The following is a 27,245-nucleotide window of genomic DNA, read 5'->3' as shown; positions in this document are numbered from 1 at the left end:
AGTTCTCAAATCTGACAAGTTCTCCATCGAAATGTGTACACTCCTGAAACCCATACATCTTTCACCAATTTCCTTTAAGACGCCCATGTTCCAATGATTAAAAGGTAAATTTAGCTTAAGGGTCACTGAAACAGTACCGACATTAGCATTTCGGTCACAAACTAACAGTTGTAAACGGTCGTCTCTAGCCAACTGGGTCAGCGGTTAGTCCATCTTGTTCTGGTTTTAGTTTTGTTGGACTTTAATCCAGTAGTAATTCGGCGGTTATCGTGCGTATCACATCATATCGATGTATCAATACCTTTGTAATGACCATTGCACTTAATATTAAAAAAAAAAATCAACACCAGAACAAGATGCAGAACCGATCCAATTCTCGAGCATGCTTGACCCTTATCGTGAGATTGAGGCCGCATCCTTCAATGATGACCACATATACGGACAAAACCCTGAAACCAACAACATCAAGTCCAGAAGAAATTTTTTATTCAAGTTATATCTTTGCATTGAGTCTAGAGGGGAACAAAATTCCCCCTTTGTCACTTTGAGTTCTAATTCACAGAGCACACAAGCTTCAGCTCTGAATACAAAACTGATTCAAAAAAGAACTCATACTGCACAATTTCAAAATTTTGTAGTTCTGACCTATTTTTCACACTTATGTGAATCATGTTCCCAGTCATTCAGTCAATCCTCTTTATTTTTTTTCTTTCGAGATTTCTATATGATTGAAGCTACCACATCCTTAATTTTGTTTACACTGGTCATCTACATCTGACAAGAAGATTTGATATGAACCGTGAAGGACTTGTGATATTCACAAAATGCACATTCTTCTGCTTTTTTTCGCATCAATCATTCATTAGAAAATTGCCACCCGAAGCTGTGGGTGATAAATCCATCTTTTCAGTTTCAGTAGCCCTAGGTTGCAGAGACCATTTGTCAGAGTCAGAGTCAGAGTCCTCGTGACTGGAAGATGAAGGAGACAGATTTCGGCTTTCAGTTTTTGTTTTAGATTTTTGAAATTCTTGGGTAAGTAATTTTCGTATTGTCTCTCTTAATCCGGAAGCTTCCTCGGGTTTGAACCACTGCCTGCCGAACTGAAAAACTAAATGGTGTCAAACAAGGTATATGTAACAAATTGACGGAGTAGAAATCGTAACACCATACCATGGCTAGATCCCTTTTCTTGAGTCGTTCAGGGGCTTCCTTGATGAAACGCTTCGTGAAGAACAGTACAAAAATGCCACAGTCGAAGTCATTTTTCTGCTGAGGAACCTGATAAGGACAACATGAAGGCATGATACTTAAGTATTAGACAATCGACGATACAACAGAAAACTAGGAGGAATAGTTGGGTGCTCAAAAGGTGTACGAGCATAATATGCCTAAAGAAAAAAATCAAAATCAAGGCACATATAGAAGAGCTTACACTTATTATTTTCTCATCAATTCTTCGAGGAAGGTGTTTCCATATTCTATCTGCAATAGGAAGGTCTAGTTGAACAGCCTCCTGATTTAAGTAGCTCCACTCGTCTTTCAAGAAGCTAGAGAACACCAATTACACACCATTTTAGAAATCAAAGTTTAATCTTGTAGCACAAGAACAGTGTAAAGATTGCGAATACAGTCAAACAAATGGGTGTTAATCTGGTTAGCGGTATCGAAGGAATATTTATTAGCAGCAAAATCAGTTAGTCAACTAGGCATAAAGTTCAATTAAAACGAACAAAAACAAGTTATATTATAAGTGGTTTCATTAGGACTTCATTTGTCTCACCTTCTAACATTTTGAAAGATTTGGCGACTATCATGAAATCCCAATGAATCTAAATGGAGTATAATTGGCCCTGATTCATCTTCCTTGGCTGGTATGCAAATAATCACCAAGCTCCAATGAAGGCTGATTTAATGAAACACCAGAAGTCAGTTTGCGATAAGTCAAGTGAGACTGCGAGAGATAACGAAAATTTAAAAAAAAATAATCATTAACTGTGATTCCAACCAACTATTTCACAAGCCTGAACCTGGAAATTTTTAATTTAGTTAGAATTTAGAAGAGGTTTTAAAGGTTTGAATCAAATTTTCCCACAGAAAGTAACAGTACGAATGTAGGATCACGGAAATCGTGAAATACAAACACTAGTTTGGTCTAGCAGCAGAGACATGAAAGAAATATATTCTTTTCAGAACTTCAAGATTTTCTATCAGATTCTTTTAGTGTATTTCCATGAAACCAAGTCCTGAATGGATGTACACTTGCATTTGCTTTTTTTGCTTTTATTTCATTATTGCCTACAAGAATCTGCTTAAGGATGAGGTTCATAAACATAAGAGTTAGTTCAAACCAACTCACCTGTCATGTATTGGCAAAAGTATGTAAGCCTTCTCAAAGATGTTAACACCTCTCCACCACCTCCTAAACTTGGCAAAAACAGCATCCTTGTCACTTCTCTACAAAATATAACAAGAGATGAGTTGTACCCTATACACGCTATATAGGACTAGCCGACCAGGACCGAAGAGTATAGGTAAACAATAGAAGAATGACTTGAAGGATGATGTGTTCTTCACTCGTCATCTATTTGTTTAAGACTATACATAGTAGCAAACGGCACCAAAGAAATTAGGCCGTGCTGTTCTTGTATTCTTGCTTTACTTTGCTTACAAGAGAAACAGTACAATCCTACGAACTCATAACTCCAACATGTTTCAGTGACAGAAGTTGTCATCAGGATAGCTGTTTCAGTGGTTAGTAGCACACATTAGTCTCACCAATTCATTACCAAGTTCTATAGCTTTCTACGTCGATTTTCCATGATCGAGAAGCATAATATTGGAGAAATAGTATAATTAGGTAAAAACTATAAATACTAATAGTATTATACCTTGTATGTAACTGCTTCCTTGAGCTTTCCGTAAAAATATGTGTTGAAGCAATGATAATCCACTCTTGATTTACCAGTTGCTTGAACAGGTTGCTGCAGATGTCTATCATACAGGATCACAAGTTATTAGGACGTAATTATTTGTCCAGTAGCACTCCTAAAAGAATTCGAGGAAGAAAGAAACCAGAGAGCAAAATCTATGTGTATGATTTGCTCGACAGATAAGAAACTCAATCAGCAGGAACCACAGGAACTGGCCGTCCAAGTAGTTGCACAAATAATGGAAGAATTCTAGATCAGTAAGTGCTAACCAATTCTAATTCCATTTCTTCCCTTTCTCATCAGCGGGAGCTTTAACTTGAGCTACAAAAGAGCTCTAATTATATGTTTGTTTTTCTTTGGTTGGTAACTCTTATCTAGGGCAACCTTTTTTATAACCAGATGAGGTTATCCGTCTTAGACCTAATCAGGTGATTGATTACAGGGACAAGAATTAAGTTTTAAACTTCAACTTCCACATTTCGAGATTTCCCAACCTTTAAAGTTTAGATAAGAGTACTTTAAATGAAGGGAAATGAGAGAAACAACACTAGGAGATTGAGCCAACTTTCGAAAACTTACCTAATATAAAAGTTCATAATAGTTGATGAGAGAAAAGCTTCAGGAGCAAGGCATTCGATGTCTGAATAACAAAGTTCGACGGACTCAGGATCATCCCTGCAATAATAAGCCAGTATATAAGCATAACGCTACGCATGTAAAGGGCGAGACATTGTACATTAAGAGAGTAGTACTTTATGTTGTCTTCAAACTAAAGAGCAAACTTTACCTCGATGGATAATAGAATTTAGCTTCCATACTGCAAAAACAACGGGTGCATGTATGACATCAGAAACAGCTTTAAAACCACCCGACAAGTGGGAAAATAAAACCGAAACATTCACCTCTCAAGGGGATTGCCCTCTTGCTCAGTAGTATCTGTAGGGTGACAATCTTCTTCATCCACAAGAACTACAGTTTCTCCCTGTTTCACAGCATCATCGACTCAGTCGATGAAGACAATCTAAGGAAATTGAAATGAATATATAAGGGACACTAAAAACAGACTGAGGTTCAGTTAGAAAGGTTATGACAGATTCTCTATCGACTTCCAACAAAATGGAGAAAGATAGAATAATGATAAATGAACTTTTCAACATCTAAAAAATAAAAACAAATCGACATATGGGTTGCTGGTCAGGAGTGTCTCATGTACAAATATTATTTTAAGAAACAAACATTTTAGAACTCCTGAACTGCAACACCACAATGTGGCTAAGTACACACTATTACGTAATGGGGATGAGTGGACGACACAGGAATATCAATAGATTCAGAACCCTATCTAAGACTTTAAGTAAGAACCATTATGCAAGGCTCTAAATATGCCGTATTATGGAATTCAGGCAAGAACTGAGTACAAAATTTGATAAAGTAGCCACTTCTCATTATAAATATAGGGTTCCTTCTAAAGCTAAGGGTATAACCGTACATCTAATTGAACAACAGGTAGTACAACGTTGATGATATAAATTTGATATCATTGCCATGAGTAACTAGAATTTGATCTTCAGAGGCCATAATAGCTACATAGTAGTTTTGCATTCTTTGTAGGCTTGCATATGCTGAATCTGTTTGTTTCCCTCTTGGTTCTCATTCAAATCAAGTGGGTCTCTCTTGTATATTCTTTCACATATACTAATTCAACTTGTTCAAAAAAACAGTAGGCGACTATGGAGTTAAGTGCCAAGCATATCAAATTAGCTAAATTCAGAATGAGTAACCCCTTAAACTGCATAGCCACATAGCGAATATTGAAGCATTCCTGCCATGCCCTCTCAGCTTTATTCAGTGTCAAAAAACTGGAAACCCGGGATAGTGCTATGCAAACACTAGGACCAAGATAATCAACTGTAGGCAACTAGGACCAGATAATACACAAAAGCAGACTATCAATAATTGTGACTATCCAAAGCCTCTCAGAGCAAAAGGTGCTTCTCCATATGGAAGGGTGGAAATAAAATGAAGCTCGTTCACCCAGTATTACCCCTTTCCAATATATTCATATCATTCCATACGGAGCAGCGGCTATTACGCCCAAAGAGAGTAAGCACTGACTAGAATGTTGTCAAGTGCTCTACCCCAGCTCTAAAAAGCTCATCTAAATAACTACAATTTCAAATATACTAGTTTAACGTGTAATATTTGAATGACCATATATAATTGCAAAAATCCATATAATGCGGTAACCCCACTGTCCTGCCTCGCCCTAATAATCTTAACCTCCAAAAGCCCCCTTTTCAGCCCTGATAACCTTCGGTAATGCTAGCAAAGGCAACGAGAATCAGACAAAATACTTAAAGATCTGCATGCAATAAGGTCTTCTTTTGATAATTGGGATTAAAACCAAAGCACTTACCTTCCTACTTCTTGAATCATTTAAAGCTTGGCCTTCGGAAACCTTCGTCCTGGCAAAAGGTTGTACTACTAATTTATTGTTTGAAATGATAAAAAAGGAACGTAAGAAGAAGAAGAAAATCTATTTCTTTAAAGCTTAAATATATCTGATCATTGTTGTAATAACTTTTATGACAAATTAACTACTAAGACAGTGCCAAATCATCGTATCTTTCGGTATATCCGGAAGGCAAAAAATAATTCCTGACAGTGAAGAAATTGAGCTCCGAAGAGTTCTTATTTTAGTATCAGATAGACTTTTGGCTTTTCCACCAAATTCATTTCAAATTTTGCTAAGATACTATGGAGAACCACAAAGTCTTGAGGTCTTCAGAACTGGAAAGATATCTGCAATTGTTAATAGCTGCCAATTACACATTGAGACCATAACAAGTATTGTGGTTTATTATGTATCCTGATACTTCAGTAACAACTATGTGATTTATATATACCGTGATACTTCAACCAGAACTTGCATCAACGTGCCACAAGAATTGGCATTTTATGACACATAACCAACTAGATGCCAACGAATTCATCAATAAAGAAGGGCACAGTATAAAATTCGGCATTTTTGGTTGAAATGACCAAGACATTAACATATAATGTCACATGTGGCAGTTGTCGTTCATTTCGACAAACAATTATTATAACCGTAATTTTTATAAAAAAACTAAGGAAGTGTAATAAAAACATTGGCTGGCTTGATCTTATGGAATAAAGTACTCACCTTATTGAATACAAGAGTGTTGATTTTAATTTATCTTTATGATGTTGATATGTTGTTATTAGTTTTGTTACTAAAACAAATGACAACATATTTTCAATTTTATGGAGCCAAATATTATTAAAACTTAAAAGTTAACAACATAGCGCCATTCTCTTTTTTGCTTCTTTTATTGTATGCTAACTCTCTAACAAAAACTTCCATTATTTACTTTCCATGGATTTCTAATTATTTCCACAAATAAATCATTCTCCATAAGGACCTAAGTTTATCCGGAAACCTAAATTTAATACCTTAGTGGAAAGAAATATGTGCTGCAAAACACCCAGTTCATCCATTGGCACAATCTGAGATATACGTGAATTGCGTAATGTAGGATATGAGATTGTCAATCCAGTTATGGATGGACAATCTAGTAATAGATTGTCCCGATTAACCAGGATTGGCGAGCTCTCCGCCATCCAACCTATCTGTTCCACACCTTGGATCCATTTGATCCTACCAGAAAAGCAATTCAAAAATTCACATCCTCAATCTGAAGCTTAAACGTTATCGAATTGCAACGTCACTACGAAGTTTGAAGCCCTCAGACTATATAATTCAATTAGTTTAATTCTCTACTCGCCAAGCGCATTATATTCTAAGACATCCCCACAAATTACAATTTTCTTGTTGAATGAAGTGTTTGCATTCAGGCGGGGTCCGTAGGGATAGTGGATAAGTGATTCAATCTCTTGATGAGATTGTAATGGTTGTATGACCATATCTGCCTTTCTGTTTTCCTCACTCTTAATATAGTTACTGTTAACCTTTTCAAAAAGAATTATGATATCCCCTTCCAAGAAGCTGAATCCTCAAAAAGGTGAAGGGAAAGAAGTGTCGCCCTTGTAAACCATTTTATGCACTGTTTAAGTACGTACACAATCATTTGCCTCCCCTTTGAAAACCTGATAACCTATAATTGTCTTCTCTTCCATGGTATACGATCAAATCATGGATCCTAGTATTGTTTTCCTAACAAGACAAAAAAGAACTAGGAACCCTATCTTCTTATCTGTTTCTTGATAAAATTCTTCGAATCACTTGCTTCAACATTAATGTATGATATAAAATTTACGGACTTAAAAGTCATAGTGTTCAGATGCCGTGTTTCTTCGGACCATGAATAATAAATAGCCCCAGAATTAGCTGAACTTCACCCATTATTTTGATCACCAGTTACTGAATACTAAAAATTCAACAGTGGACCTGCCTTTCTGGAACGTTTTCTAGGTTAAGTAAGATCAAACTCTGAATGGATTTAATATATTATTACAATTTACAAAACCAGCAGTGTTTTTTACTTGACACAACTTAAGCAACATATAACTTTTTTTGGAAACGGTAAGCAACATACAACTAACTACACAAGCGTATGTTTGCATCATAAGCAGTTAAAGTATTAAACAGTGTATTGGAGTTCGGCAATACCTGCAGACTCTCTACATATATGGTATCTCAACAATACTCAGTCACACAACTTTAAATAAACGAAGAATAGCAAAAAGTACCTCTTTGAGCATTGAGTTGACAAGTTTCCATTGTCTTGAGGAGAATATAAATAAAAAGACGAAATTCTCTTTAGATTTTGGTTCCCAGTAGACGGCATATCTTTGTCTCTGTCGACAATGTCACTGCTAGAGCATTTGAAAGATGATTTTCTTGACAGCACTCTTGTCTCCTCTCTGAGCTTGTTTAACGTATCTGGTTCACCATTTCCTGAGTAAAGCTCCTTGCCAAATGCTTTTTTAGTACGAAGAGAGCTACAATCTGCCTGATGATGGAATATTGAAGCACTTTTATTCCTCATAATTTAGAAACTATGGTGACGGAAAAAAAATAGTGGGTGCATCAAGCAGTTACAAATTTACAATTTTCATACCTTTTCATCTAGTTTTTTAGATAAAATACAGGCAAATAAGGATTGTGGTTGGGCCTGAGATGATGCAGTCTCTGACTTGAAGCCATTTTCTAGACCTGCCAACTTATTAATCATCAGAACTCGGAGTAGCATATAACAGGAAAAAAATCGAAATCAAACTAAAAATTCCTACAAGTGTACCAAAGCAAGGAGTTAAGTTTCAAAATATTTCGCTGATATGACCGAAATATTTCCATTTCCATGCCCACCGAAATTTCGACCCAAACTGAAATTTAATTCTATCTCTTAACAATGTCTGATCAAGGAATTAAATTTTGAAATATTTCGGCCCAAGTAACCGAAACATTTCTATTTCCATACCTACCGAAATTTCATTCCTTGTACCCAAGTCTCATCAAAGAATATATCATAAAGATGGAAGTATAAGAATCCAAAGCTAAACGATGAAATATCTTACCTGAAGAATGTTGTCTCTGAGGTAGCATTGCCTTCTCACCCTCATCAGCACTCTGAGAAGGACAAACAAGTCATACTATACAAGAACAAATGACAAACTGATACGAAAAAAGAGCGATAATTTAACATTGAAATGAACCGGATTGAGAAGTTACAACAAAAACATTAAGAAGTTATATCATTCCGAATGAATGTGAGGAGAAAAACCCACTTCACCAATTCCGTAAAGAAAACAAAAACTACATTTTTCTTCGATGAGTAGATGTAAGTACATTGACATCGTGTTTCCTCTATCTCCACAATTCCCCTTTTGTATCACCATTAATCTTAAAATCATGAATCATTCATGCTATTTCTTCAATTTCACAAACTTAAACACCAAAATTTGCCCCAAGTCTTAATCAAAGCTACTGTAATCAACCAACATCTACACTGTACATGAATTTTTGAAATGGGTTTTGATCAAATGTAATAAAATGTATCATAATCAAAGGAAATGCAAGCAATTATTAAGCTAAGTACATTGATGAACTAATCATGTATAATGCATGCAACAAACCAGAGCTAGAAATAACAAACCTAATAGAAAAATAACCCAAATAAAGGGGAAGAAGAGGAAAACTTATAGAGAGAGAGAGAGAAATAAACCTTTTGAGATTTGAGGAGAATTCGTCGCTCTTGTTCTTCAAGATGAAGCTTTAGACTCTCCCTCAACTTAGCTCCATTATCAGGCAATTTTGGGGAGAGTGAAACAATCTTACTTTTTAACCTAGATATCGTACTACTAATAATTTGATCAGACATTTGATTTAGGTCATCTTTTAGAGTAAGAACTGGTGGTAGCGGTGGTGGTTGTTCTGATTTGTTCTTGCCGCTCGTCACCACCACCAGTTCCGGCGGAGGACCACCACCGTCTTTACGAGAGAGGATCGTCTTCCATTCTAACTCTAGTGGTTTACTAATATTCTCCTTCTCCATGCCCAAATAACACGGAAGAAGGCTAAAGCTTCGACTCTCTCTCTCTCTCTCTCACTGATACCGGATGAGAGAAATACCAAATTCTAGAGAGAGAGAGAGAGTAATACTCGAAAAGTTTTAGAGAGAGAGAGAGAGAGAGAGAGAAGGTAGGGTCTTTTTGGGAGTATTGGTAGGTTTTTTGAGTGAACAAAAGTGCAAAAAAGTGTGGGACCTAATGTTACACTTTGTTGGCAACCATGGGGTATCTCTTTTTTTCGTTTCTTTTTTCTTTTTTTTTTTGCAACCAAAGACATATGGGTATCTCATTATTATAGTATTTGATGTAAAATCATTATAATCCGAATAAGAAAATGAAACGAGATTTCTTTTGATGTAGTTAAAGTTGAGGAAGATGATCTTTTGTTTAAACTTGCGTTGTTTTTTGCTCTCTTTGTTTGTAGTACATCAATGTTTACGAATCTTACAAATTAGACTCAGATAATTGAAAAAAATAAAACAAGAGTATTTTAAACTATATAGTACTATTGACTATGGGTCCTTATTATGGTGAAATTTGTAAGTGATAGACGTTATGTTATTGGAATAGACATTTCCTTAGTATGTTCAAAGGCATCGGGATATGATTACTTAGATTCTTGTACATGAAAATTTACTGTTTCATGTGTCAATTATGTTCTAAACTTCTAATGCATTGGTAGGCTTCTTGTATAGTGGAATTTTCTAATTAAGCTCTAAAATTTAAGGAATTTCCGTGAAATTATGATTTTTTCCGCTTGTAACAAATATAGTTTCGTATGGGTTTTATGTTTGTGTTTTGGTTGGAAATAGGAAGAATTAATAATTTTTCGAGTTTTGGATGACTCGTGATGAATAACATGCCCTATGTGGGAAACTAGTACCACTTGACACTTGGTACACCATTTTGTTAGGTAGTAAATTTGATCCTTTTACAAATTTAGCAATCATAATTTTTCATTTTTTTTTGGTGATTTTCACACTCAAACAGCTGGAGTTTAGTCCAAAACTAGAGCATTTTATTTTCTTCAAATATGCTCTATTCATCTTTTTTTTGAGACAAAATAACATCTATTGATAAGAAGTTAAAACCTGTTCATGGATGTTACAATGGGTATCAAGCAGTTAGGAAAACAAGCAGAGGAGCAAGTTTTGGTTTTCCTAGAGTTAACAGTAAGATTATGAGCTTGACTGTTGAACTTCCTATTAATATATACAAAGTTAATATTATCAAAATAAAAGACAAAGCTTCTAATTTCATGGAGACAATGCCTAGAAGTCCAGTGGGATAAGTTCTTTTTCCCATTCAAAAAGTTGCAAACATTAGCTGAATCCCCTTCAAAAATAACTTTCTTGATTCCATGATCTTTAGCCCATCTGACCCCATGTAAACAAGCTTTGCCTTCTCCCTCGTCTACTGATCTGCTACTGAGGAGGGTTGATTCTCTTACAAGTTCGGTACCTATAGAATCAGTGATGACAATAGCTATATAAGTTTGAAGTGAATCTTTATCCCAAAAAACATCATAATTTACTTTGAGGAATCCTTCAGGAGGAGGGCACCAATGGGTATTAGTGGATGACAGTGTATTGTATGTTTTGAGTGTAGCTGTTTGGGTGTACAGGAAACTGTTTGTAGATGCAATAAGATTGTATGTTCTATTCATCTTACTTTAGTTTATATACTTATGTCTCTATTATATTTCCTTTTCTACACAATTATTTTCTGAAAATACACTATCTATGAAATTTTACTCCTATAGAGCCAACCATCATCTAGATGCTTTTATTAATATAATTTTAGGGTCAAACTATTTTTGGAGTACCACTATTGTGAACCCTCTTTAACAAAAAAAAAACTATATATTGTGAACCCAACTTGAGATCCGTCCCAACTTCAACCTAAGTCAACCCAAGAAAGATGAATAGAGTTACATGAACCAAACAAGCTTCTTAATTATTTTCATTACATACATATAAATTGGACCAATCCAAGAAAGCATCACCAACAACTCTTTCTTTTTTATTTCAAGCAAAAATAGAAAAAAATAAATAAAAGAAAAGAAAGAAAACAATAGCAATTCTTTTCTTATTTCACAAAAAACAGAAGGAGAAAGTAAAAAAAGAAATTTGACCAAAACTCCCTAAAATATTGGGACTTTTGTTAAAAAGGATCTATAGATTGTTGATTCTGGAGCTACCGACCACATGGCTAACGTCCCTAAAATATGCATAATGTTGTTGTGGCTAATGGAAGCACAGCCCCTGTTTCAGGAAGTGGGAAAGTTTATTTTTTCTCAAATTGCTCTCCCTCTGAGACACTTGTAATTCCATCATTTCCTGTTCAACTTCTATCAGTCGGAAAGATCACAAATTCTTTAAATTGTAATGTTATTTTTACACCTACTTTCGTCATCTTTCAGGATCGAAAGACGAATTTGATGATTGGTAAAGGAGTCTACTCAAATGGCTTATACTTGTTCAGTCCTCAGAATAAGGCGTGTCATACAACAAATCTTGTGCCAACTTCCATTCTCCATAAGCGTCTTTGGCATTCCTCTAGTCGTATTTTATCTCATATTTTTCCTACTTCTTCAATAGAGTCCAGTATCTGTGATGTTTGTCAGTTCTCTAAGCAAACTCGTTTACCATTTAATATTTCTACATCTAAAACTACTATGCCTTTTGAGTTAGTTCATTCAGACTTATGGGGTCCTGCTCCAGTTGATTCATATGAGGTTATAGATATTTTGTGTTATTTATTGATGATTGGTCTCGAGCAACGTGGTTGTTTCTACTGAAATCTAAGAGTGATGTGTATTCTGTTTTCGTAGATTTTTATTGCATGGTGAAAAATCAATTTGATGCTAAAATTAAATATTTTAGATGTGACAATGGTACAGAATATGTCAAAGGTTTACTTCCTTACTATCTCCGCAATCAGGGTATTATGCATCAAACGAGTTGTGTTGGCACACTGCAACAAAATGGTGTTTCACAACGCAAAAAATAGACATGTGCTGGAAACTGCTCGTGCCCTCATGATGCAAATGAACGTTCCAAAAAGGTATTGGTCTCATAGTATGTTAACTGCTACGTATTTGATCAATAGACTTCCTACTCGAATCCTTAATTTTAAATCTCCATTAGAAGTTCTAAAAGGGCATAAACCTGATATCTCTCATCTTCGGGTATGCGGGTGAGTGTGTTATGTTCACCAACAAACACAAAATCGTGACAAATTTGATGCTCGATCAAGTAAATGTATTTTCTTTGGATATTCTTCAACTAAAAAGGGGTATGTATGTTATAATCTAACAACAAAAAAGCTTATGATTTCCCGGGATGTTTTATTTGATGAAGATCATGCTTATTTTCAATCTGAATCTGGGAATCGGTCCCAGGAGGAGTATATGGCAGACATGGTGCCACTTCCTGCCAGAGATAACAATTCTATGCCACTTCCTACTATTGATAATGAATCCTCTAACAATGATGTTGAACGTGTTGAATCAACAAATCAACCAATACCAACTCCGACAAATAATGATCCCAGTGATAGGATAGCAGAACAAATGATACCTCCTCAAAGTGAAGCAGTTTCAATACTAAGAAGGTCTGGTAGAGAGACAAGACCTTCAGAAAAATGAAAGATTTATTCACATACCATGCGGTTGCTTACCTTTTGGAGGCCCATTTGACTTATGATAATGTTGCCCCTTCACATTTTGCCTTTTTAAGTGCAATATCGAGTGATCAAGAGCCAAAATTTTTTACAGAAGCTTGATCCAACCCAATTTGGATGAAAGTAATGAAAGAATAGTTGCAAGCTTTTGATGAAAACAAAACATGGGAACTAGTAAAGTTACTACACGGAAAAATAACTGTTGGTTGTCCGTGGGTATATAAAACTAAATACAAAAGTGATGGAAGTATAGAACGACATAAAGCGAGGTTGGTTGCTAAGAGATTTACTCAAACATATGGAGAAGATTACAAAGAAACTTTTGCTCCAGTTGCCAAGATGAACACCTTTAGAGTTCTTATGTCTCTTGCCGCTAACAAAGATTGGAAGTTATTTCAGATGGATGTGAAAGATGCATTCCTACACGGTAATCTTGAAAAAGAAGTTTACATGAGTATACCGCCTGGTCATCCTCAAGAAAGCAACATTAATCTAGTATGTAAATTAAAAAAGGCGATATATGGTCTTAAACAGTCGCTTCGTGCATGGTATACTAAGTTGAGTTCAGTTCTTATGAAGGGTGGGTTGAAAAGAAGCTCAGCTGATCCATCTTTATTTATAAAAAAGGTAACTCTGGAATTACTATTGTGTTGGTGTATGTTGATGATCTTGTCATTACTGGTGACGATCAACATGAGATCGAAAAACTTAAAGATATACTTCACAAGAGGTTTGTTATCAAAGACTTAGGGATATTAAAATATTTTCTGGGTATTGAAGTTGCTTACTCAAAAAAGGGGATTTTTCTGAATTAGAGAAAGTATGTTTTGGACTTATTAAGAGAGACAGGAAAAATGAGAGTAAAACCAGTTGATACTCCAATTGAAAGTGGTGGTAAGATTGACGAGAAAGGTGAATTACTATTAGATATTAGTCAATTTCAAAGGTTAGTTGGTAAATTAATTTATCTTACCATTACTCGACCTGACATATCTTATGCAGTGAGTTTAATAAGTCGCTTTATGCATTCTCCAAAGTCTAATCATATGGATGCAGCAACGAGGATCTTGCAGTATCTAAAAGGATCACCAGGAAGAGGAATATTGATGCGCAAGAATGATGATGATTTTGGACACTCCATTTCAGCATAGTCTGATGCTAATTGGGCTGGTTGTCCAGTTGATCGAAAATCAACAACAGGTTATTGCACTTTTGTTGGAGGTAATATGGTTACATGGAAGAGTAAGAAATAAAATGTCGTTGCTCGATCTAGTGCAGAAGCAGAATATAGTGTCATCGCATCAACTACTTTCGAGATTATATGGCTTAGAGCCTTGTTAGAAGAATTAGGTTTTGCTTCATCTCAACCCACCAAGATGTTTTGTGATAACGAAGCTGCTATGCATATAGCCTCGAATCCGGTATTCCACGAAAGAACGAAGCACATTGAAGTGGACTGCCACTTTGTCCGAGACAACATAAAGGCTAATAATATATGCACTCCCTTTGTTCGTACTGATCAGCAACTAGCAGATATCTTCACAAAAGGACTGCCGGCTAAAAAGTTTCAAGAGATTTTGTTCAAGTTGGGCTCTATTGACACATTCGCACCAACTTGGGGGGGAGTGTTGGTGAAGAAGATTTGAAAGATATATGAAGTATATACTTATTTCCTTCATAGTCTTAGATTTGAGTATAACAATTTAGGCAAGATATGATATCTCTATTGTGTTGCTTAAATTAGTTTCCTGTATTGATCTATAAAACTGATGTAACCTCACCTCCAAGATTCCATGAATGAGAAATGCGAGCTCTCTTCTTCTCCCGTGGAGTAGGCTTAGCCGAACCACGTAAATCATTATCTCATTATCTATATTTTTTCATCTATACATCACATAACATATATTAAATACCGATATCTAACAAGTTTAGGCATATAGACTCAAAAGTTACACTTCGATCTGTCCAATCTCGTCCCAATCTTCACAAGATATGTAAAATGTTCCTATCTATATCATTTAAAAATCTATAAATCGAAATCACAAGCAAAATTTTTAGTTGAAGCTCGATAAATTATATTATAATGGTGATAAAAAAATACTTTTTTTTGTCCAACAGTGACAAAAAATACTTACTCGTTGTTTCTTGCTGCAGTAATACATAAAGATGATGAGATAAACGACCTCCAGAAATACACCCACACTATTGATAGTGGTGACCAAAATACTGTTTGGGTGAACAACCGGAAGGCCATAATAAACCCATAACAAACAATTAACTAACGTAGTCAAATGCGGATTTGGCGAAAATTCTTCCACTGTTTTTCTCTTAATAATCTTGTAAACTGGTCAAGCAAAAAAGCAACAATCAATGCAATATATTGGAGATGCATAAAATGTAATCGAACCGAGAAGAGAATATTTTACGGGATAACGGTAACAAGATGTGCGTATCACGCACATGGGGTGTGTTAGTTAATCACAACCCTTTTTTGGTTAGCGTAAAAACGATTCATTATGGCGTATGTTAGTAATGGGATAGACAGACAGTTTCTTTTTCTAAAACTTGGGAGTATAGTGAGTGAGACACTGAGTATATTATATATAGTACTAATTGAAGACTTAAAGTTAATAAAATCACTTTGATTAAAATTCTTATGGATAAGTACATTTAATATTCTCCAAAATTAATTTCATCAATCTTAACAAATATCTCCACAAGTCCTACTAAATATGTCCATCATTATTATATTAAGGGTTATTTACCTAACGGTCCCCAACTTTGTGACCAGCTTCCCGCATGGCCCCCTACTTTACGAGAAATACCCATATGGCCCCCTTTTCCGTTAACTTTAACTTTCCGTCACTCTCTCTCCTCCATCTCTTTTTTTCTCTCTGCCATGTCGCGCCACATCATCTGTTACGCCACCTCATCACCTTCTCCGGCAGAGGTCGCCGGCCGGCCAAATTTCCGGCCGGCGACCTTCAAACTAAAAAAAAAAAACTTTTTTTTTTCTCTCTTCCTCTCTCTCTCTCTCTCTAAAATTACTCCGGCGAAGGTCGTAGAGGTCGTTAAGATTTTTGATAGAGGTCGTTAATTTCTTCCCCATCGTTATCGACTTTATCGCTGGAAAACAGGATAATACCCAGGTGGGGGTTTTTAGAGGATTTAATTTCTCGGGGTATCCACATCAAACAAGGTCGGACAACTGTATTTAAGATGCATGAGCCTGCATTTAGAAATTGAAGGAGAAATTGGTAAATCCACACGATTGAAAGAAAGTTTAGGTTAATGGCATTTTTAATAGATAGAATATATTAAATGTCAAGACATATTTTGTATGGGGCTGTAATAGTGATTTTGAAAAAAAAAATTGGAGGAAATGTAATTAATTTGTGGTACTTAATGATGACTTCAAATACTCGAATCCCATAATATTTCCTTTCATTCTCTCTCTCTATTTCTAACACCCAATTTTAACGCTATGTCTTCGTCATCAAGTTCTCTTCTGGTTTCTTCTTCTCAATCGAGTAAAGACTTATTAAGATGACAATCTCTCTCTAACTTTCTCTCTAAAAAACAGTAATACCATTACTAACATACGCCATGTCCGTGATACGCACACTACTCTAACTTTCTCTCTCTAAAAGTAGTTCCTTTGTATTCCTCTTTTCTTTTGCATTTTTTTTCTACGCTAACCAAAAAACAGTAATACCATTACTAACATACGCTATGTCCGTGAGAGAGTGTTTATGTGATTTTTCTGAATTTTTTCCTGAATTTTGAAAATAGTTTGATGGGAGGGACCAAAGTATAAATTTGAAATATTCTTGAAAAAAATATTTATCCCTCCCTATTCTAAAAAGAGTGCTCTCCCTATCTAATGCACTGCCTTTGCTAAAAAGTGCTATTCCTATACTAAAACCCAAATTGGAAGGTTGTCACTTACCCGTAGAAGGGATGTTGGTGGCAGTAATAGAGGCCAGTAGTGATGTATCTGCCACATTACGTAATAATGAAGGTGTTTCAACAATTACGTAAAAATTACTACATAATAGTAGATATCTGACTCGGATAGGATATCAGAATGTTTGTTATTTTCTGTTTGACCTATCTGGATGGTGGCTTAAGTGGATTTTGAATTCAATTGAGTCAGACATAAACTAACCGAGACAAATTTAAACAAAAAAACATACACGAAATTCAATTAAGGGAAAGATGAAAAAAGAAGATAGAATCAAACTAAAATTAATAAATTAGAAGGAAAGTTTCATAGGTCCCCATTCTTTTTAAAATGGCCCTCTAGTGAATTCAGTGCGAGTCCACCGATTTCACAAAAAATAAGCTATTGGACTGAATCTCGGTGGGTGCGTACCAAATGGTCTCTTGTGAATTCAGTGGACTCGTACGAGGTGGAGTTTGTGAAGGAATGAGACGTCTTTAACACTTACAGAGGATACCTTTAAAACTTTCTTGCTTACATGTGCATAAATCAGAATTCGTTACGAATACTTACAAGTGTCTGGAAAAGATTAAAAAAAAAACGTTTGGTTGGATCAGCCCAGCAGGCTTTGCCCAAATTCAAAACAAATAACCCCCATATTGTTTTTTTATCAAATGACCTATGGGTACCTAATCCTAATAGTCAATTTATTACCAAGTACCACCAAGCTCTAAATCCATATACGTGATAACTGGAAGACGAGCGGATGGGCAGAATTGATCAAAAAGAGTCTTTTTTTTTTTCTTGAGAATATCACATCACACTAAATCAAGCCAAATTTGTTTGGTTTGTCTTAGCTTGAACATTTTGCCACAACCAATTCTCTGTTATTATTCCTTGGAATTGGATCACTACCAATTTACATTATCACTTCAACACCACAACCACCACCTTAATAATATTGCCATGTCATCACCACATCAGCAAGCACGCTCATCAGGTCATCACCACCTGTCATTAACACTCACCAATCACTAGAATCAAACCCAAAAACCTTTCCACATGGATTAAGTTCTCGAACTTATACTACAAGTCTTGATATAAAAGGTATTTGGATTCAAAAACCCCTTCTACTAAACAAACTATTACAACTAACAAAACATTCTCTGTTCAAACTAACAAAAGAACTCAGTAAAAAGAACAAGTAAAGAAGTCTGGAACAAAACGTTCTATATCTAAATGAAGAAAATTTATGAGACTGGATTGGTGTGTTCAATTTTCATGTTTAGACAGTTGATTGAAGCTCCACATCGGTGTTTGGCTTCACATTTGTTTTCTTCGGTGTGGTTTTGTAGTATATTCCGTACACTAACAACTGAATTGCACCAAGAACGGCTCCCGAACCATTACTTATCTACAAACACATTAAAAAAATATTGTGAATTCGTACTAGTACTGTTATTGGTTCTGATATAAATATCCTAAAATTCAATGCAGTTTGTGAGAATTTACCGTGATGAAGAGGTCAAAACGGAGCAAAGCAAATGTCAACCAAGTCCCACCATTGAGGAAGTTTGCGAGTAAAAGATAAAAGGGCATATACTCAACGCTCTTTGTTCTTATAACCAATCTCTGCAAAATCATACTCAAGATTGTTACTTTATACTGCATATGGAAGGGAAAATGATCGTAAAAAATCCCAAGTTTTTGTTGTCCATTTGGTACTGGGGGTAGAGAGACCACACACGAAGCCCAGAGTGTAAAACAAGGTCAATCGTCATGTATTCACGGGTCCGAGTTTGAAATAGGAAAGAAAAAATACTATAGTTTTGGGGGAAAAAAAAAAGTAAACATACCACAACGTCAAGAGGCATGGCATACATGCAAATGTTGAAGATGAGGCAGAGAATTCCAACCACCAAAGTTCTCTTCTCTGTTGTGTGTAAGAGGCCTAGAGTAAGACCAATTACTAGTCCATAGAATATTACTTCAACTGCAACTACTTTAAGCACATACCCCTGAAATGTTAATTTACAGCTTTGATAAGTAAATATATATAGAGAGGGAATGTATATTACATGAATCCAAGAACACACGCATAGCCGTATAGGCATATATATGCTCGATGCAAACACGATGACAAATTTTTCAATAATATCTACGATGACAAGGAATATGACTTAAAAATACATTTTATGTAGTAAGGTGGTTTTTGTTTCTCTGTTATCTAAATTATTTTACTAGTTTGAATATAAATTGCCTAACACGAAAACATCCAAAATCAATTCAATTAAGCTATTCAAACAAGTCAGAACCACGAGTTAGATAATAAATAATATTTCAAAATTTGACTCAAGTCACTTTAATAGTCAGGTTAGATATAAGATCTAACTTAGAATCATGGAGACACTAGTATGATAGTAGGAGTTCCATTTTGTAAAGCCTTGTACCAATTGAGTGAAGACGGCCCTAAATTGGATTGATATAGGGATTTAAGAAGAAACCCATAATATCTACCTAAAATTGCTAACAATAGAAAAATCCCATTTCCAACATTCTTAAAAATATATTTGAAATTTTTAACAAAAAAGATTTTTTGACTTCACAAGAAACTAATTGGAACAAAATAAATGATCAAATTTTAATTATTTTAGAGATCTATTCAAATTCAAATATAACTATGTCCGAAGATTCTAAATCACCATACCATCACATCACATAGTAGTAAATACCCAACCCTAACAAGTTTACGATGATTTACTCAAAGATTACACTTCGATTTGTCCAATCCCAACCCAATTGTTACAAGATAATAATATTACTATGTTCGAAGATTCTAAATCACCATACCATCACATCACATATAGGAAATACCGAAATCTAACAAGTTTAGGCAGATAGACTCAAAAGATATGTAAAATGTATGGATCTATATCATTCAAATATCTAAGGGTATGTGTTATAATCAAAATCGAACACAAAATTTATAGTTGAAGCTCGATAAATTATATTATAATGGTGAAAAGAAATACTTACTCGTTGTTTTTTGGTGCAGTAAAGCATAAAGATGATGAGATAAACGACCTCCATAAATACACCCACACTATTGATAGTGGTTACCAAAATACTGTTTGGGTGAACAATCGGAAGGCCATAATAAACCCATAACAAACAATTAAGTAACGTAGCCAAATAGGGATTAGGCGAAAATTCTTCCACTGATTTTCGTTTAATAATCTTGTAAAAAGTCGGCCTGGTCAAGCAAAAAGTCAACAATCAATGCAATATCATAGAGATGAGTAAAATGTAATGGAACGGACATGATTTACCAATCGTAAGATAATAGTATAAAACATATGTATAATAACAGATCTCTTTGAGAAAGGAATATTTGTAGTACGGAATAACTGTAAGAAGATTTCCAAGAGAGTAGTGTGCGTATCACGCACATGGCGTATGTTAGTAATGAGATTACTGTTTTTTTGGTTAGCGTAAAAACGGTTCATTATACGTAAAATCGTGCTTAGTGAACTAATTAAGTGGTGATTAAGGAAAATTGCAGAAGAACAGAGGAATAGAGAGGAACTGTTAATGGTTAGAAAGAGAAACTTTTAGAGAGAGAAAGTTATTAGAGAGAGAGAGAGAGACATACGCAGGAGCAGCAAATAAACCGAAAGAAATGACATTACCTGCAAAAAAAATGATCATTAGAAATCAAAACAGAATCGAAAAATCAAAGAACAGTTAAAGATTTTGTATAATTAATCAATATAGGAATTAAATCTATGTGAATATGTAAAAATAATATAAAGATCGATTAAATGATGATTATGATGATGAAATGATAAAAGATATCTGAATCGGTAATAACAAAAGACAAAAAGGTTGAAGAAGATGAATTAGGGTTTTCTAGTAGTACTAACCAATAATACCGACGATATTACGAATGGAATCTATGCTGATTGTCATCTTAATAAGTCTTTACTCGATCAAGAAGAAGAAGAAGAGAACTTGATGAAGAAGAAAGAGAGAGCGTTAAAATTCTTGAGAGAGAGGGTAAGAGAGAGAGAGAGAGAGAGAGAGAGAGAGAGAGAGAGAGAGAGAGTGAAAGGAAAGAGTTATGGGATTCGAGTATTTGTAGTCTTTTAAGGATATAATGAATTCGAGTATATCTGATATAGTTGGCCTACTATAAATACACTCTTAATTTCATTTCTCACTCTTTCTCTCTACACACAAACACACTTTAGAATGGATAGACAAACAGTTTCTCTCTCTCTCTCTCTCTAAAAGTTGGAATCCATATCCAGACTTTCTCTCTCTAAGATAGTGAGTGAGACGCGGAGTGTTACTCGGTCTCTGATAAATTGGATGAGGGAGGAAAATACTGATCGCTCATAATGGAAAATATTTTCCCACCAATTCCTCTCTGCGGCTGTTTGCATGGTTATTGGTTGTTACTGTAATGCTATATGACCTGACTCAAACCCGAAAAGTACCCGAACATCGAAATAGAATGCAAAAAAAGATGAAATCTGATGGCTCACGTGAATTTGCATTTTCGACACTTTTTCGGGTGTATAGCTCGGGCCATGTATAATTTTCTAATTTGTTACGGTTAGTTACAAAAATCACCTCAAGTTTGTTTGTTTATTACTTTATTTTTGTCCAAGGAATAATCATACGGTCTGGCGCCTTTGAATGGTAAAATCTGGACTTTCCATTAAAAATGGGGGCATTCAATGTGGATCCATCCGTGGAGATCGGGTTCAAAAGGCAAAATTCAATATTAACATTTTGGACAAGATTTACAAATATTTGCTGATGAAATAACCTGCTCGCCACTTGAGATGGTGGCCCACTGGGATTGCGATCGAGTTCGTAGTCGATTTGGTCTGGGCCACGGTTTCTAAAGACTTGTCTGTCAAATTCGTATGTATTCCTGGATATGCGTATGTGTATATATGACAACTATTAATATGATATGTTACATGACGATATGCATAATTTTGATATAATAATGTGTTTTTTGTTAGATAGACTACAAGACTAATTATGCAGCATTGATACATCATAAAGAAATAATAAACACAGTTCACATGTAACTACAGTTGATGGTGTCATGTACATTTTTTAGTGACACGTAATAAAAAGTTGTAAAAAGAAAGATTGTCAGTAGACCCATGGACTAACCCGCTTTTGACGTGCCAGGCGGTCAGTCCAGATCTGTATAACACGACTAGCGTTTCTATGAAGTAACTCTAAATTATTTGGAGTCAAATTAGGGATTAAAAGAAATTATATAGTAGGTCGCGAAATGATTAATATGTGAGCTGTACATGCTTAACCATTTCTAAACTTTATGAGTTATACATAGCAATTTCTTTTACACCGTAATTTTTTACACCGCTAATATAAAATGAGTGACCTTCGTATTATCAAGAAAGTCATTGATAACTGAAAATTAAAGTTTGGATCGAAATATCAAATGTTAGGTTTCATTCATTATGGTTTGTATTACATATAAGGAATAACTTAAATCTCATGTTCTTACCTCATTCACAAATAGAACCACAGATGGGGTATGTTTTTTGTTGAGAGCATAGATGGGGTATGTTGGGATACCTATATTTAAACTCTACCAATATAAGAAAGTTACATGTGGATAGTTTAATGAGAATAGTCAAAATGAGAATGGTAACTATATACACTTTCAACGAAAAAAAAACTTTCTGTATACAAACTTACAAAATTGGTCATAGATTGAAAATTGACATGCCTAAATCCTAATAGACATCTTTCATCAGGGCCGGTCCTGACTTTTTGGTGGCCCGAAGCGAGTAAAAAAATGTGGCCTTGTACTATATAAAAAGTTGAGGTATGTATTGCTATGCCTACGATACAATGATAGTTCGAACAAATGTTTAATTAATTTTAGTTGCCGCTTTGCAGGAAAAAAAATTAAGGGCTAGAAAATTTAAGTGACAAAAAAACTTAGATTTCCCTCGCACTCTAACCACAACTTCTCATTTTCACACCGACAAGGGTCTCCAGCATAATTTTGTTTCCACCGAACTTTAAAAGAAAAATATTAGATCGTCTTCTTCCTCATCCTCTCCTCAGGGCCGGCCCTGAGCCCAAAGCAGGCAAAGCCTTGCTTTGGGCCACACAATTTTAGGGGCCACAATTTTGCTTGTAACATTTATGAAAAGTGGTGCCTACAGTAAATTGAACCCAACCAGCGTAACAAGACGGATGGTGAGAGAATCAGAGAATCAATTGGTTCAATTTAAATTCCAACATGGGGGCCCACCATTTAAGTTGTGCGCTTTACCTAACCTATAAACCTAATTTGATTTATCCTAATGTGGCCCCTAGTTTTAACTAACTGTAAAACTTGGCCCCTAGTTGTGACCATCTATAAAATTTAACTCTCATATTTACCGACACAGTCAAATTTTCTCTTTCTCCTCTTCATACGTCTCTCCTTCATCCATCTCCCACTCTTTAATTCTCTCTCCCTCGCTTCTCCGTACCTTTCTCCTTCACCCCTCATCTCTCTATGCCTCCATATTTCATACTCATTATCTGTAATTCAAAAAAGAAATCCTCGTATACCAATTTACGTATGTCAAATTTCTTATTTGTCTTAATACAAAAAAAATTTCTTGTTCATCTTGATTAAAGATAAATGTGAAGAATTGTGAAGTTTGATGTTCATCTTATCTTTGTACACACAGATATATAGTTACCTAGATATATACTTATACATTATATATTTAATGTTAATTATTTTATTTGTCGTAATAATAAAATTCTTTCTAATTTTTTAACAAATTTTAACAAAAATAAGTGAAGTTTAGTCCACTTTGTTAGGTAAAACTGTTATCATAAAAATCAAAGACCATGTTTTATGGAACTTTTTTTTTTATATTTCAAATTTTTTGATTGCAAATCCCTTCGCCCAGACATAATCTAGTTTGATGGATTTCCCTCAAACCAGAATGCATCCTGGTTTAAGGGAAATCCCTCTAATGCTTATATGGTTTGGATTAGAGTTTATCTGGTTTGGAGAGATTCGTATTCTCGAAACAGATAGAGAGGGAGAGTGGGGAAGAGAGGAAAGATAGTAGTGGGTGGTGGTGGTGGGAGGAGAGGATGAGGAATAAGACGATCTAATATTTTTCTTTTAAAGTTCGGTGGAAACAAAATTATGCTGGAGACCCTTGTCGGTGTGAAAATGAGAAGTTGTGGTTAGAGTGCGAGGGAAATCTAAGTTTTTTTGTCACTTAAATTTTCTAGCCCTTAATTTTTTTTCCTGCAAAGCGGCAACTAAAATTAATTAAACATTTGTTCGAACTATCATTGTATCGTAGGCATAGCAATACATACCTCAACTTTTTATATAGTACAAGGCCACATTTTTTTTACTCGCTTCGGGCCACCAAAAAGTCAGGGCCGGCCCTGCCTCTCCTCCCACCACCACCACCCACTACTATCTTTCCTCTCTTCCCCACTCTCCCTCTCTATCTGTTTCGAGAATACGAATCTCTCCAAACCAGATAAACTCTAATCCAAACCATATAAGCATTAGAGGGATTTCCCTTAAACCAGGATGCATTCTGGTTTGAGGGAAATCCATCAAACTAGATTATGTCTGGGCGAAGGGATTTGCAATCAAAAAATTTGAAATATCAAAAAAAAAGTTCCATAAAACATGGTCTTTGATTTTTTATGATAACAGTTTTACCTAACAAAGTGGACTAAACTTCACTTATTTTTGTTAAAATTTGTTAAAAAATTAGAAAGAATTTTATTATTACGACAAATAAAATAATTAACATTAAATATATAATGTATAAGTATATATCTAGGTAACTATATATCTGTGTGTACAAAGATAAGATGAACATCAAACTTCACAATTCTTCACATTTATCTTTAATCAAGATGAAAAAGAAATTTTTTTTTGCATTAAGACAAATAAGAAATTTGACATACGTAAATTGGTATACGAGGATTTCTTTTTTGAATTACAGATAATGAGTATGAAATATGGAGGCATAGAGAGATGAGGGGTGAAGGAGAAAGGTACGGAGAAGCGAGGGAGAGAGAATTAAAGAGTGGGAGATGGATGAAGGAGAGACGTATGAAGAGGAGAAAGAGAAAATTTGACTGTGTCGGTAAATATGAGAGTTAAATTTTATAGTTGGTCACAACTAGGGGCCAAGTTTTACAGTTAGTTAAAACTAGGGGCCACATTAGGATAAATCAAATTAGGTTTATAGGTTAGGTAAAGAGCATAAGAAGATGGGTAAAAGTAGAACGAGTGGGTTAAAGAAAGTCTCCATTTCATTGTTGTTGCTTTTTCTAGTCCATGGAAAGTTCTTGTTGCTTAGTTGGAGCTCTTTCATGTATTACACATATTGGCTACTTTAAGAGACGACTACGATCGCCACTTTTATAAAATCGAACTATAACTTCTATATGACAGAGTAAATGCACTACCAACCGGACTACCAGTTGTTAGGTTCAAGGGAGAGAATTACTCCCTTAAGAGTGAACGGACTAAAGGAAAATACGTTCCTACTAAAAAGTCATTTCTAACTTATTTTTCCTCTCTGTGGTTGTTTGCATCGGTTGTTACAAACTTACAGTAAGCCATGTGACCCAATGAAAGTTCTTGAAAATGACCCGCAAATTATTCGAGAATAGGAAAGATGAAATCTGAGCTTTCGCCACTTCGCATTTTCAGACCTTTTCGAGACTTAAGGTCGGGCAGGTAGAATTTTCTTATTTGTTACAGTTTTCACTAACTATCCCGTGAGTTTTTTGTCTAAGGAATCATAAGGTCTGATGTATTTGAATGGTAAAATGTGAACCTTCCATTAAAAATTGGCGCATTCAATGTAGATCAAAGGGTGGGCATCATTGGGTTGAAATGGCAACATCTCAGGTTTTACACTTTCCACAAGCAATGCATATTTTGTTGATGATATCTTATCTTCCACATATGGGTTGGATAAAAGCACACGAACTTAATGTTATAAGCAGACAACTTATTAGTGCAGACAACTTATTAGTTTTATCAAGATCAACGGACATTGACCGAAATACTTTATAGAGACTCATATTTTAAGTGTTTTCTTTTATAATTTTCTTCTCAAAATTTACGAAATGATCAACAAAAGTTATTTTCAACCGATTTTAGTCAAGGAAAAAAAAATCTTTAGTGAGGCGCGTAAATATTCTCTAATCCGTTATTTGATGGTTGAATGCGTCGTGTATAACGGTCAATAGGTGTCTTCCTAGAAAAGATGAGTGCTTATAGATTATTTGAAAGATAGACCGAGTGCTAATCTAGCCGTCAGCTTATAGCATAAAATTCTATAACAACACTAGTGTCATATATGGGGACGCCCCATGATTTGGGATGGTCGCGGACTACGCTGGAATTGAGTCTGTCAGGCTATTTAGGCCTGGCCTATCCAGGTCCCAAGTGGCCACTCTGTCAAATCCCTATATACATGAGTATATACAATATATAAGAGGATTAATATGATGTGCTATATTACAATATGTATAATTATAATTATGATTTGATAATATGTTATACTGTAGAATTATACACTAGGGAATGTACACTATTGCATTTTATACCATCGTATATGTTGCACCCATGTCATATGCTGCATTCGTGCACAAATGAGCGGTTTTATCCGTAAAGTTTATTTTATTTTCTTAAATTCTCGTGCACATTGATTTCATTATAATGGATCACTTAAAATATTGGTAGACAATAGTTTTTTTTGTTGAAAGTGTTAGACAATAATTGTCTACTTTATGAGTTAACCCGCTTTTGATGCGTCAAGACGGTCCGACCAATCCCGCATAACACAACTAAGGTTTCTTGAGGAAACATGATAGACCAACCAATGTGTGAGCAGTTCGCATCATCGAGAACATATTTGTGACCCATATATATACAATAACTCTAAAGTATTCGATTTAAATTGAGGTTTAGAAAATTCTTCCGTGAATTTGCAGAATGAGTAATATGTGATTTGCACATGCTTAACATTCCCACAGTTTTTTTTAGAGATATGCTACAACGCAACTTCACTTATTTTACGTCA

General features: G+C 35.1%; 3 protein-coding genes across 4 annotated transcripts; all 3 read right to left on the bottom strand.

Annotated features, from left to right (window-relative positions):
- Window positions 1–467: 467 nt before the first annotated feature.
- Window positions 468–9,662, bottom strand: ULP1D (UB-like protease 1D). 2 transcript variants are annotated; one of them, XM_086634226.1, is made up of 14 exons: window positions 9,137–9,662; window positions 8,490–8,541; window positions 8,033–8,127; window positions 7,662–7,924; window positions 5,347–5,395; window positions 3,833–3,912; window positions 3,718–3,747; window positions 3,510–3,605; window positions 2,889–2,991; window positions 2,357–2,454; window positions 1,781–1,903; window positions 1,433–1,547; window positions 1,171–1,278; window positions 468–1,100 (listed from the first exon to the last, which is right to left on the bottom strand). In XM_086634226.1, exons 1-14 carry the CDS (start codon window positions 9,464–9,466, stop codon window positions 852–854), a joined length of 1,791 nt encoding a protein of 596 aa, XP_086490352.1. In that variant the 5' UTR covers window positions 9,467–9,662; the 3' UTR covers window positions 468–851. The 2 variants fall into 2 exon arrangements, with proteins under 2 accessions (XP_086490352.1, XP_086490353.1); XM_086634227.1 differs by having other exon boundaries at window positions 8,490–8,782; window positions 8,910–9,585.
- A 998-nt stretch (window positions 9,663–10,660) lies between these two features.
- Window positions 10,661–11,148, bottom strand: LOC147542815 (uncharacterized). The gene is made up of 2 exons (XM_086635339.1): window positions 10,804–11,148; window positions 10,661–10,684 (listed from the first exon to the last, which is right to left on the bottom strand). The coding sequence occupies exons 1-2, from the start codon at window positions 11,146–11,148 to the stop codon at window positions 10,661–10,663; spliced, it is 369 nt and encodes a 122-aa protein (XP_086491465.1).
- Window positions 11,149–18,149: 7,001 nt separating this feature from the next.
- On the bottom strand, window positions 18,150–21,478 carry LOC147542814 (bidirectional sugar transporter SWEET6a-like). Its single transcript, XM_086635207.1, has 6 exons — window positions 21,033–21,478; window positions 20,762–20,798; window positions 20,146–20,362; window positions 18,966–19,127; window positions 18,622–18,741; window positions 18,150–18,523 (listed from the first exon to the last, which is right to left on the bottom strand). The coding sequence occupies exons 1-6, from the start codon at window positions 21,076–21,078 to the stop codon at window positions 18,395–18,397; spliced, it is 711 nt and encodes a 236-aa protein (XP_086491333.1). The 5' UTR covers window positions 21,079–21,478; the 3' UTR covers window positions 18,150–18,394.
- Between the last annotated feature and the right edge of the window lie 5,767 nt (window positions 21,479–27,245).

This window comes from Eschscholzia californica, unplaced genomic scaffold (assembly GCF_041429995.1).
Source record: "Eschscholzia californica isolate CP2 unplaced genomic scaffold, dmEscCali1.0.p SCAF_4, whole genome shotgun sequence".
NCBI lineage: Eukaryota > Viridiplantae > Streptophyta > Magnoliopsida > Ranunculales > Papaveraceae > Eschscholzia > Eschscholzia californica.
This window is presented reverse-complemented; position numbering and strand designations above follow the sequence as displayed.

Coding starts and splice junctions, on each gene's coding strand:
- LOC147542814 (XM_086635207.1), bottom strand. CDS start 21,078: ATGACAATCAGCATAGATTCCATTCGTAATATCGTCGGTATTATTG. Junction 20,799..21,032: donor TAATATCGTCGGTATTATTG/GTTAGTACTACT, acceptor TTTTTTTTGCAG/GTAATGTCATTTCTTTCGGT. Junction 19,128..20,145: donor ACTGCACCAAAAAACAACGA/GTAAGTATTTCT, acceptor TTAACATTTCAG/GGGTATGTGCTTAAAGTAGT.
- LOC147542815 (XM_086635339.1), bottom strand. CDS start 11,148: ATGAATAGAACATACAATCTTATTGCATCTACAAACAGTTTCCTGTAC. Junction 10,685..10,803: donor TTGAAGGGGATTCAGCTAAT/GTTTGCAACTTT, acceptor ATATATTAATAG/GAAGTTCAACAGTCAAGCTC.
- ULP1D (XM_086634226.1), bottom strand. CDS start 9,466: ATGGAGAAGGAGAATATTAGTAAACCACTAGAGTTAGAATGGAAGACG. Junction 3,606..3,717: donor AAATTCTATTATCCATCGAG/GTAAAGTTTGCT, acceptor TTATTATTGCAG/GGATGATCCTGAGTCCGTCG. Junction 2,992..3,509: donor ATTATGAACTTTTATATTAG/GTAAGTTTTCGA, acceptor CCTGTATGATAG/ACATCTGCAGCAACCTGTTC.